The sequence below is a fragment of the Schistocerca piceifrons genome, chromosome 3, assembly GCF_021461385.2.
Source record: "Schistocerca piceifrons isolate TAMUIC-IGC-003096 chromosome 3, iqSchPice1.1, whole genome shotgun sequence".
Taxonomy (NCBI): Eukaryota; Metazoa; Arthropoda; class Insecta; order Orthoptera; family Acrididae; genus Schistocerca; species Schistocerca piceifrons.
In genome coordinates this window covers 734084295-734097633 of record NC_060140.1, presented here as the reverse complement: position 1 = coordinate 734097633, position 13339 = coordinate 734084295, and the positions used below count along the sequence as shown (strand labels likewise).

Genomic DNA, 13339 nt, shown 5'->3' with positions numbered 1-13339 from the left:
CATCCATGCCCGAGGCAGGATTCGAACCTGCGACCGTAGCGGCCTCGCGGTTCCAGACTGCAGCGCCTAGAACCGCACGGCCACCTCAGCCGGCTGAATGGGCAGCTGTACCTGTACACGCCATCCAAGATCTGTTTGACTCAATGCCCAGACGTATCAAGACCGTTATTACGGCCTGCGGTGGTTGTTCTGGGTACAGATTTCTCAGGATCTATGCACCCAAATTGCGTGAAAATGTAATCACATGTCAGTTCTAGTATAATATATTTGTCCAATGAATACCCGTTTATCATCTCCATTTCTTCTTGGTGTAGCAATTTTAATGGCCCATAGCGTAATTCCGAGAAGTTACCGGCAACTTTAAGATTCCATGTCATCGTTGAATCGAAGTTTGTCAAAAAACTGTACTTATAAAGCCCCACTGCCATAACCACTTCTCTTTCGGATATAAATTACATGGCTTTTCCAGCAGTACTTTGGCCGCTGAGTTATTATTTTCTTTTCAGTTCCCTCCACAGTGATCATTGACCAGAGTATTTAGTTTAACGCTACATCACGTTTGTTATTATGGCAACAATCTTCACCGTCTATGTGAAGAAGCCACTGTTTCGATTCGTTTTATTAAGTTAAAACGACCATGTGTTCTTTGCACCGAGTTGCCATATTCTTTGTTCTTTCCGCTCAATATCAGTCTGTTAGCGCTCAGCGGGAGTTGTGAAGTACACAGCTGCAGACATCTTCGCTACAGTAGCTCTTCTGAGTGAACGCATCGGCTTCTATCGGCACCATTCGTGGAACATCGTGTGCTTTGACACGCACGGATATAGATGTGCCTTTGGTTCTGTGCAACATGCAGCAGGAAAGTTGGGGTGACGAATTTACACAGTCTGTGCGACTTCGAGGCTCTCGTGCAGTGTAAATAGGCACAAACGCGTACTCGACATGCGCACATCTGGAGTCCATCTGCGTCTGTTCCGTTCCTTGAAGTGCTAATCCTTGTGATGTTTAGAGCCTGAAGACGGAATCTTGTGCATATGAAATGCGTCAGTTTCCATATGATCAGATTTTAATATGATTAACATTTAATCGTTTTTTTGCCCAGTTATTCCCTCAAATTATTTTTTCATCCTACTACGAGTAGTTACAAAACTTGTGTGATAATTGTCAGCTATTATTTTTCATTTTAGAGATACATAATAAAACTAATTTATTTATTCTCGTTTTTATCTTTTGTGGATGCAGAACAACCAGTTTACAATGACTGTATTGATTGTTGGTTTCAAGTGATGAAGCTATGCTTTATTTACAGTACATATTAGTGCACAAACATAGCTGGAATGTTTTCGAAATGTTCCAAGCGTTGGCGAGAAATTCGTTTTCGCTTTACTTGCTGGATCAGAATTTAACTCGTGTCACATCAGTCCCAAACAAACATTTCTCCAGTAAAGTCATCATGTGAATTCTACCACTCTCTTTCTTTTCATTTGCCTACAACGTAAGTTGCTTCACATATCTGTAATCAATAGGCATTCAACACCATACTGTGTGGTTTCTTGATTTTTACAGCTAGTTTGCAATTTTCTGCCACTCTGATGTTCGAGAGGACTGCAGCAATTCAACGGTTATGGAAGGGTTTTTCAAGAGCAGATGGTATTTCTGTTCAATGAGTAAATTCTGCAGTTTCTTTTGAATGAGGCCATATTATTAACCACTGATCTTATTGGGGACAACATGTGCTATAATAGAGTAGCTAGAATATCGACTCACTTAACAACAGCGTGCACGAAGTCTGTGAGCAACGTAGCACTCATGCTCAGTCAGAAAGAGAAAACTGCGTCGCTACTTTGAGTTCATCGTAGCATGGCTGACCAGATTACAGCACTCAACACTAGTTTATAGTTATTGCAGAGAGAGCACTACAAAACCTGTAATCCTACATTTTATTTGTATAGTAGCACGCAAAGAAATGGCGAAATTTTCGTGTGATATCTAGCTCGCATTTGAAGAGAAATGGCCTAATTTTAGTGCGATTCAAGGAGAAATGGCGTAGTTTTACTGCGACATTTACAGTGTGCGTAGCTGCTCCCTCCTGAACTAAGAGCATTTTCTCTGGATGCACGGAGTCCCTCCAGAACGTCATATAATGGGAAATTGTACAGATAAATGCGATTAGAAAGTGAACTGCCAAATAAAGAAATACTTTTATTTTATGTTATGAAGACCGACATTCCAGCCTGGCATGTCTTTTTCGAAATTTATTGGGTGATCTACTCGCGTCTTTTGCCTGAGTCAGTGGGGCAACTTAAAGTACCTCGTATCTTTTTACATGACGTCTTCGGTCAGTGATGCAACTTAAAATATTTCCGAAACAGAAATCATTTCATATATGAGTTATCGACTTACCTTCGTATCTGAACTTCGACGTTGAAATACAATTCAATTTCACATCTTATCAGTGCTATGGTCACAGTCATTAATTTTCGCACTATTGGCCGATTTTGGGGTGTACCATATTCAACGGCTCAATATGAATCCAACGTAGTACATAAATAGTTTGATACTGGTTTGTTGGTGATCAAATACTTGTTGTGTCCACCTGGTTTGTCAGACAATAAATGTTCACATAGATTTGGGAGACCTAAGTTTATTTAACAGAATGTATCTTTTCTGTTGTGTGTTTTAGTACAATGTTAGAATGAATCAGTTGACAAAGACATTTATTCTTGAATAAGGAAAAAATAGTACTGGAAAGAAAGTATCTTTTTGAGTACTAAATGAAGATGTATTTACAGGAAGAATAGATAAACATCGAGGCCGGCCGGTGTGGCCGTGCGGTTCTAGGCGCTTCAATCAGGAACCGCGTGAATGCTACGGTCGCAGGTTCGAATCCTGCCTTGGGCATGGATGTGTGTGATGTCCTTAGGTTAGTTAGGTTTAAGTAGTTCTAAGTTGTAGGGGACTGATGACCACAGATGTTAAGTCCCATAGTACTCAGAGCCATTTGAACCAAACATCGACGTTGTCTGAAGATGTAAGAACTATAAGAAGAAAACAAACACCGCTAGAAAATATCACTAACTAGTATATACACAATTCACTCTGTTAATCAAAGTTCAAGTTCTGATGGGACAGGTGAAAGTTAAAGATTTGTGCACTTACACTCTGTATGAGTTAAAACTCCCAGAACGACACCTCAGTCTCAGAGTTCCAGTATGATGAAACGCTGCCTAGTCTAGAGTAGAAACGCAGAGATGAAATGTTACAAGTCCACTAGCTGATCACTGACATGAAACACAGCGTCCTTCTTGATTGATGGAATGCGACTGCATTTGGCGCCTGGCCCAGAAAGTGAAATACTCTTCTTCTCTCTCTCTTTTTGGGCATTGGGGGGGGGGGGGGGGGGGGGCAGAGGTTGCGGTACAGGGTGACTGATTTATACTCGTCTAACTCCCATAGTTTAGGAATAAAATATTTCTATTTTACAATGACATAAATACAATGACACCATTGTATTGGACGTTGAAGGTATGGCGGTGGGATTTGAAGTCCTGTACCAGCCTCCTGTGGTGGAACTTTAATGTTGTCAGTAAGAAGTGACACAACTACATCGGTAGTTATAGTAATGGCCATACCAAAGATTGCACATAATGAGTGGTATCATCAAAATCTACCGCAGTATGAGTTGCTGTTAGCAGGGCTATCGTTAGCCGTGGTCCAAATCCTAGTCCTCGAGGATCCTAAGAGGAACAGGGTGGTGGTGCCAAAGCCTGGGAGTCGTGGTGCCAATGTGTTGAAAGCCATTGACCGTGTCACGCAGGGCGTCCAATTTGTCGTACAGGCGCCTCACCTTCTCTCGAATGGTCGTCTTTAGAGAGACCATGTCTGTCTCCTCTTGCAGAGTTAACAATGCTCATGAGTTGAGGGACATGCAGGCTCCCCGAAGCACCTTACTCTGCAGGCGCTGGAGACTGTGCCACTAATCGTGGCTCACGCTGTCGAACCATAGGTGAGGGAAGTATGGACAACCGTATGGCACAGTTGGAGTCAAGGACCTCTATTGCTACATGGGATGCGATTTCGCGGTAGGTTGGATGATGGCTAAGGTAGGTCTGTCTCCGGGAAGGCCGGCTCCTTTCGGTTATGTAACCACTTTCCTCGGATGTAGTGTTGACTGCTGGCTGGATAGGCGCAAGACGTGCCCACAACAATACTGTACCGTTGTCTGGTTAGGAAACAAATGAAAAAGCTCATTATATCAGGTGGAATATGAAAAAACGTATATAATTCTGGGATACTGATGAAACAAATCCCTTAGACGCGCACACTTAAGGGCCAAAGCACATTAGGACAATCAACAGGGTTGAAAGTATTAAAGCAAACAAGGTAGCAAAGTTACGTGCCTGCGTTATACAAAAATTTTTCATTCTTAAGAAATACAGAATTTTTTCTGTAGCCTTATGTCCCTCAGCATAATAAATACAAGCTAATTTACAAGTGCACGAAGGCACTTAGATTCCATTTAACATCCAGGGACTGATAACACATTCTTACAGCCCGTAACTTTGCGTTTAGAACAGTGGTGTGTCTGCAACACTAAAATAAGTAACATGTTATGACGTTAACACCTTAAGCAGACGACCCGTGAGGAATATAATCGTCTTTATGCTATATGTTCCATTAATACAAGTATGCTTCAATTAAAAGAAATAATGAAAACATGGCCAGGTCATTACTTTGGTATACCTTTTACTTCAGTTCTCTAGCACACCAGATGTTGAGGGTCCTATTGAATTCAGAGACGGTAAGACTTTCAGAACAGTTTTTCCATAAGCATTTAAACTGATACTGTAGTTGCTTGTGCACATCCATTGCGCTTTTGTCATTCCTAAACGAACACATGGCGAAATACGCTGCTCTTCTCTGGATTTTTTATCTGGTAAGGGTCCCAGGCTGGCGAACAATACAGAAATATCGGTAGAACAAGGCTGAGAGATATCTCCTTTGCTGGTGGACTACACTTTCCAAGGATCAAGCAATGAATGGCTTGCTCCTTTCCTGTGATTAGTTTTATGTACTGTTAACACTTAAAACCACAGCGTACGCATTCACTCGGATATTTAACGGATGTACATGTTTCCATTGAGTGTTCGTCAATCGTGTAATCATAACATAACAAGTTTTTCTACATATTTGTGCACAATACATCACTTCACGTCACATACATCATGTCAACTGCGAATCCTTGCACTAAGCATCGATTGCGACAGGTCTTCCAGTATTTCGCTACATTTTTATAGTGTTGTTACTTCTACCAAACCTGAGCCCAGCCGGGACAGAATGAATCCATTGAAGTACTCGCCATTTAGAACTAGCCATTGAGCACGTATGGGCTATCGAAATGCCATAGAAACGGCAGTATTAACCTCTCTTTCAAAATTACACCGAATGTAAAGATTTCTCCAGGTCAATTTTATGGTGCCAGCGCTGTTCGGTAGACGCAATCATTTGCTCGCTATCTTACCTGCAGTACAGTAAGCTTGGAAAAATCTGCCAAAGGAATCCTTTAAACAAAGAAAAAAGAAAAATACGAAGAATCATCACGCTTGTAGCATCTATGAGGCCTATTCGGAAAGTAAGGTCCGATCGGTTGCAAAATGGAAACCACTGTGAAAATTAAAAATGTACTATTTGCAACAGTAGGTACAGTTTCCAGCTACTTCTCTACGTAGTCGCCGCTTTGATTTAGACATTTGTTGTAGCGTTCTACGAACTTTTCAATATCCTCATCACAGAAGGAAGCAGCCTGTGCTTTCTGCCATTTCTCTACGCTGGTCTACTGTTCATTGTCTGTGCCAGAACGTCGTCTTCACAGCTAGCGGTTCATATGAGCAGAGATGAAACTTAGGGAGAGTCAATTACGGGCTCTGTTGTGGGTGATCAAACACTTCCCATCGGAAACGCTGCAGGAGCATCTTCGTTACCCTTTCATAGAGGGGCCGAGAAGTGTCAGGAGGAATGTTACGTGGCCTTTTTTTTGTTATGTTACGTGTTATGTTACGTGGACTGCATGACATCAGGCGAAATCTCACACCAGGCCCTCATGCCTGGCGGGAGACGCTATTGTTCTAAGCAACATTACATGCTCACTGTGCGCTCAGAACCGAAAATAGTGGCGTGACGCGATCGAGGAGCATACTAGAGACAGTGCCCAACGCATATGTGCAAAGCTTGATCGGATTTGAACTGCGGTTTCCATTTCGCACCTCGCCGGACCTTACTTTCCGAATAACCCTCGTAGTAGCAAGTCTGTGCCTCACTGTTCTCCGTATGCCATAAGAATTTCAGTCATAGTTGTAATCGAGGAAGAGGATCAACACCGTCATGAGCTTTCGGCCTTATCTTCTTCCACGATTTCATCGTCGAGAAATTATTCAAGTAGCCGTACTAATTTGGTGTCCTGTGACGAGTCACAAGTACTTACGCACGACGGTAACTTCTGAATCCTTTGACGAGAAGATGAAACTCTATGGATTAGTTCTCACATTTGTTCTTGCTTTAGCCAGAATAAACCAGTGGCCAATTGCCGTGTGACTCATTTATCAATTGTTAAAAGTAAAAGTAGCAGATGGTGACTCCACGAAGCCGTATTTCGTTGCTCATAACAGTCAGCCTTAGTAGAAACTGTTTTACCTGAACTGTAGTACTTTCGGCAGAATTTTCGACCACGTTAGATTAAATCTGTGCAAATTACTGTCACACGTCCCTCAAAATTATCGTACCGTCGTCGCTGGGAACGTTATTTCTTCTCTTGTTTTTCAGATGGGGTTGGAGGGGGGCGAGGGCGAGAGGACTCTTAAATTACTGTTGTACTCACTCCGGCTTCAGGCCACGACTGGCCTACCGGGACTATCCGACCGCCGTGTCATCCTCAGGGGGGGATGCGGATAGGAGGGGCATGGGGTCAGCACACCGGTCTCCCGGTCGTTATGATGATATTCTTGACCGAAGCAGCTACTATTCGGTCGAGTAGCTCCTCAATTGGCATCACGAGGCTGAGAGCACCCCGAAAAATGGTAACAGTGCATGGCGGCCCGGATGGTCCCCCATCCAAGTGCCGACCACGCCCGACAGCGCTTAACTTCGGTGATCTCACGGGAACCGGTGTAGCCACTGCGGCAAGGCCGTTGCCTAAATTACTGTTGTCCACTATGGATTTGCATCTGGACATCCAGTATTAAAGTAAATATCCTTTACTTCATGTCAATGGTCACAAATATTTTTGTCATAAAACTGCCGGTTTCGGTCTATAATAACCATCTTCTGATCTGCAGAAAAATACGGGAAAAACATAAATACACTAGCAGATTGTCTACAGCTTAAAACAATGAAATCGACAATAATGAAAAGTGTTACTGGCATACATCTGCATTTGTGCGCTTTAAATACGAAGTATTAAAGCTTAAGTCTCTATATACACTTTGTCATCAAAAGTGTCGGGACACTTGGCTGAAAATGACTTACAAGTTCGTGGCGCACTCCATCGGTAATGCTGGAATTCAATATGGTGTTGGCCCACCCTTAGCCTTGATGACAGCTTCCACTCTCGCAGGCATACATACGTTCAATCAGGTTCAGGAAGGTTTCTTGGGAATGGCAGCCCATTCTTCACGGTGTGCTGCACTGAGGAGAGGTCTCGACGTCGATCGTTGAGACCTAGCACGAAGTCGTCGTTCCAAAACATCCCAAAGGTGTTCTATAGGATTCAGGTCAGGACTCTGTGCAGGCCAGTCCATTACAAGGATGTTATTGTCGTGCAACCACTCCGCCACAGCCCATGCATTACGAACAGGTGCTCGATCGTGTTGAAAGATTCAATCGCCATCCCCGAATTGCTCTTCAACAGTGGAAAACAAGAAGGTGCTTAAAACATCAATGTAGGCCTGTGCTGTGATAGTGCCACGCAAAACAAAGAGGGCTTCAAACCCCCTCAATGAAAAACACCAGCACACCATAACACCACCGCCTCCGAATTTTATTGTTGACACTACACACGCTGGCAGATGACGTTCACCGGGCATTCGCCATACCCACACCCTGCCATCGGTTCGTCACATTGTGTACCGTGATTTGTCACTCCACACAACGTTTCTCCACTGTTCAATCGTCCAATGTTTACGCTCCTTACATCAAGCGAGGCGTCGTTTGGCATTTACCGGCGTGCTGTGTGGCTTTTGAGCAGCCGCTCGACCATGACATCCAAGTTTGCTCACCTCCCGCCTAACTGTCGTAGTACTTAAAGTGGATACTGATGCAGTTTAGAATTCTTGTGTGATGGTCTGGATAGATGTCTGCCTATTACACATTACGACCCTGTTCAACTGTCGGCGGTCTTCGTCAGTCAACAGACGAGGTCGACCTATACACTATTGTGCTGTACGTGTCCCTTCACGTTTCCACTTCACTATCACTTAAAATTGGACCTACGGATCTTTAGGAGTGTGGAAATCTCACGTACAGACGTATGACACAAGTATGACACAAGTAACACCCAATCACCTGAGCACGTTCGAAGTCCGTGAGTTCCGCGGAGCGCTCCATTCTGCTCTCTCACGATGTCTAATGACTACTGAGGTCGCTGAAATGGAGTACCTGGCAGCGGGTGGCAGCACACTGTACCTAATATGAAAAACGTATGTTTTTGGGAGTGTCCGGACACTTTTGATACCATAGCGTAATTTTATGTGCTTTCTGGTTTGTTCCGTCCAAATATCTAGGTATTTTTATTGATTATTTGTTACTTACAGCCCCCAACAGACGGATTTTAACGATATAATTATAAAATGCATAAACGATATTGACAAGTATAGAGATAAGTACCTTGATGTACTTAATAGGATGATGACGCGTGGAGTAGTGAAAACTGTGAGGAGTACAGTGCTTTAGGGTGCTGTTACGAACTTCTAGCTGAGGATATTAAATGTAGTGTTATCGGAAAGGAAGTTATGTGATGTGGAATGAGTATTGGGAAGAGTGAGGGGAGGGGAGGTGTAGAATTGTTGGATAGGTTGGAGCCTTCTCTTGGAAGAGGTAGTGGTGGGACAGGTTAACAGCGTAGTCTGGATGGATGTCAGGAATCATTTTATGATCTGGGAGCGGAAGGGTTTGAAATTATCGTGTGGAAGGACGTAGAGTGTAAGGAGAGGTAAGTAAGGTGGCACGAGGTGGGCCAGGATTCTCACTGCTGGGGTTGTGTGCTGCTGGGATTCAATTTTGGGGTGAAGTTATTCCGGGTACTATAAAACACGTGGCAAACTGAACAGGCATATACGGTATGGGTGCGGGAGAGTGAGCGGATACAGGAAGCGAGGTGAGAATTTGGAGGGACAGGGTGTTCGGTATTGCAGCCGCTTACTTCATTAATCACCAGAACGAGTGCTCCGTCTCTGGCGACAATACAATCGACAAGGCATCACATTTTTTCTTTCTTTCGGATGTAGATGTATATACAGCTAATACTGCTCCCACGTACGTCAGTACAATAACATAACTTTCGTTTACAGAGTTTCCTGACAGTGGTGCCATGAAGACCATTTTGGTGCATACATTGACGCTGATTTTGGTTGTTGGAGGTACGCATTCGGCCAGGATTTTGGGCATCATCCCAACGCCCTCTATCAGCCACCAGCTGCCCTTCCGACTGATAGCTCTCGAACTTGCCAAGAGAGGGCACCAGGTCACACTTATTACAACGGACCCTGTGAAGGTAAGAGTGCAAACCATAAAAACCAACACATGAACATGAGTCCATTATATAAATCTTACTCTGAAGCGTAAAATCTTATCTTCATAAACTGAACTGATGAAACTCACTGACTTTCACTGACGAGTCGCTCGGCTGGGTAGCACTATCTTGGTGGAATGTTTCGTCGATTGATCAAAGCACCATCACGTGGTAAAATATTGGAGTCCGTCAAGCATCTTTTTTTATAAATTCCGAACATCGTTTTACCCGTCCTGAAGAAGGTAACAGATGCACAGAAGGTACTCCCTCGCAGACGCGCAGATGAGGAAAAGGTGGAGAGGACAATGGTGGAGAAGACAAGTGTTTGGCAACTCGGCCACGCATAAAAAGCCCAGCTATAGGAACCTCGGTAGGATGGGTATATGTAAATTTCGCACTTAAAATACATAACTACGAGATTTCGTTTCACATTCTATTAACGATCCAATTGTGGTATAGGGGTCTTTATTATATTTTATTTTATTATTTTTACTACAGCACCATGCGCAGTTGTGGTCTTCAATATATGACCAAATACGACGCTATAAGGTGATACAGAACGCAAACTCAGCAAGCCAACAATGTTCGACTAATAAGGTCTAGTGATACTATCCCTACGGATGCTAGGAAGTAGTGGAGATTTATGGTGATACAGTTAGCTGGTTTGCTGGGTCAGTGGCTTCCACATAAGCTCTGCTTGGAAATTATACATCAACACAAATTCGCTGATAACATTCTGACTTCTACATCTACATCTACATCCACATCTACGTAGATACTCCAAAGCCACAGTGTGGTGCCTGGCGGAGGGTACTCTGTACCACTACAACACATTTCCTTTCCTGTTCCACTCGCAGATAGAGCGAGGGGAAAATAACTATGTATATGCTTCAGTAAGAGACCTAATTTCTCGTATTTTATCTTCACGGTCGTTACACCCAATGTGTGTGTCGGCGGCGACAGAATCGTTTGGCACTCAGCTTCAAATGCCGGTTCTCTAAATTTTCTCCGCAGTGTTACTCGAAAAGAATGTAGCCTTTTCTCCAGAGATTCCCATTTCAGCTCCCGATGCATGGCCGTAATACTTACGTGTTGATCGAACCTAAGAAAGAAGCAGCTATTGATAATACGGAGAGTACTCTACCAGTATCACTGTCATTGGTTCCACAAACACCTAATATCTTTCGTTTCGGAATGTACGTTGTTATTTCGCCTGTAACGCAAAAGTATGAGACCGGATGCTAATCTTCTTCTCACTGGTCTTATCGAAACGTCGCGTTGAAGGGACGCTGTAGGTTGATGCTAACCGAGAAGACTTTTTTATAAAGGCTTTTTCCAGGCACATCTTGTAGAGGCAGATATTTTATTTATCTACATTGTGAATATGTCTATGCGGTTTTGTAACGTAGATTGCTTGCAATACATCTTACGGGGTATTCAGCTAATTTATTTGTAGACAGTGCACAGAAAATTATTCCTCACAGTAGCTCTTCGTCACAGGCACAGTTGCATAACATCAGACGTGCTGAAGACCAACGTAGCAGGATAACATGATCGCGATGTACCATGTGCTAACGGTTGCCACAAAATTTGCTCAGTTCCCTCAGTATAAAATAGAAGAAAGGAAACCTCCAATTTTATTTAACGAAAACTTAGATAACAGCATTATACAGCTCACAAACCATATTTTTGATCACAGAATCAGAATTTACCACATGATCCAGTGCTGCGACACTCACATCATAAGATATGTTGTTCAAATGTGTGTGAAATCTTATGGGACTTAACTGCAATGGTCATCAGTCCCTAAGCTTACACACTACTTAACCTAAATTGTCCTGAGGACAAACACACACACCCATACTCGAGGGATCAGCCGCACAGTCCATGACTGCAGCGCCCTAGACCGCTCGGCTAATCCCGCGCGGCTCATAAGATATGTTGCTGGGAATACCAGTGGTGCCGAAAGATAGCTGCAATCGTTCGCACTCAAAAAAAAAAAAAAAAAAAAAAAACGTCTTTGGCGTTGTACAATATTAGCTTGTTATTTAGCTACTCTCTTCAAAAGGAAATTATAAAAAAATACATCTCTATATCAAGCAGGTTCTTGTTCACATTGATTAAAGGAGACTGCATGCTACCTGTACTTAAAATATTGCAAAAGCAATAGAATTACAAAGGATTGTACCTATCGTACGTAGCTGCAGGGACAACAGTCTGGATGACAGACTAATCTGGTCTTTCAACGTCAAGCAAAACGGCGTTGCTGTGGCGGTACTGCGAACGGCTGAAAGTAGCAGTAATTTTTCCCGAGGACATGTAGCTCTACCGTATAGTTAGCTTTTGACAATGTTGACTGGAATACTATCTTTGAAATTCTGAAGGTAGCATGGGTAAAATACAAGGAGCGAAAGGCTATTTACAGCTTGTGTGGAACCTATCCTCGATATCATTCAATATGCACATTGAATAAGCAGTAAAGAAAACCAAAGAAAATTTTGAGTAGGAATTAAAGAATAGGGAGAAGAAACAAAACTTGGAGGCGTACCCATGACACTGTAACTCTGTCAGAGACAGTAAAGGACTTGGAAGAGTAGTGGAACTGAATGGACAGCGTCTTGTATGGAAGATATAAGATGTACATCAACAAAACCAAACAAGGATAATGGATTGTGGTCGAATTAAATCAGGTGATGTTAAGGTAAACACATTAGGAAACGAGAAACTTAAACTAGCAGATGAGCGTTTCTATTTGGGCAGCAAAATAACTGATGATGGCCGAAGTAGAGATGATGCAAAATGTAGGCTGGCAGCATTTCTGAAGAAGAGAAATTTATTAACTTCTAATATAGATTTAATTCTAAGGAAGTCTTTTCTGAAGGTATTTGTCTGCAGTGTAGCCATGTATGGAAGTGAATTATACACGATAAACAGTTTAGACAAAAAGAGAGTGGAAGGTTTCAAAATGTGGTGCTACAGAAGAATGTTGAAGATTTGGTACGTTGAACACGTAACTAATGAGGAGGTACTGAATAGAATTGTAGAGACAAGAAATTTGTGGCTCAGCTTGAGCTAAAGAAGGGATTGGTTGATGGGACGCATTTTGCGACGTCAAGGGATCACCAGTTTAGTACTGGAGGAAAATTGGGGGGGGGGGGGGGAGTAACAATCGTAGAAAGTGATCAATAGATGAATACAGAAGCGTATTCAGTAAGATGTAGCTTGCAGTGGTTATTTCCAGATGAAGAGGCTCTCACAGGATAGAATACCTTAGAGGCTGCGCTGAAGAAACTGCTATAGGCATATGAGTATTCAAATACAGTGATACTGTGAATAGGCGGAATACAGCGCTGTGGTCGGTAGCGCCTGTATAAGACAACCAGTGTCTGGCGCAGTTGTTAGGTCGGTTACTGCCGCTACAATTGCAGGTTATCAAGATGTAGGTGCATTTGGACGTGGTGTTACAATCGGCTCACGAGCGATGGGACACAGCATCTCCGAGGTAGCGATGATGTGGGGATTTTCCCGTACGACCATTTCACGAGTGTACCGTGAATA

The 13339-nt window shown here is 43.0% G+C and overlaps 1 protein-coding gene and 1 pseudogene across 1 annotated transcript in view; one reads left to right on the top strand and one right to left on the bottom strand.

Annotated features, from left to right (window-relative positions):
• LOC124789646 (UDP-glycosyltransferase UGT5-like) overlaps nt 1–13339 on the top strand; it is a 77990-nt gene that overhangs the window by 16053 nt on the left and 48598 nt on the right. Inside the window, exon 2 of the mRNA XM_047257078.1 lies at nt 9561–9763. Within this exon, the coding sequence (XP_047113034.1) occupies nt 9581–9763 (183 nt within the window). The 5' untranslated portion in view covers nt 9561–9580. The remainder of the gene's footprint in view (nt 1–9560; nt 9764–13339) is intronic.
• LOC124790397 lies at nt 7072–7189 on the bottom strand (annotated as a pseudogene).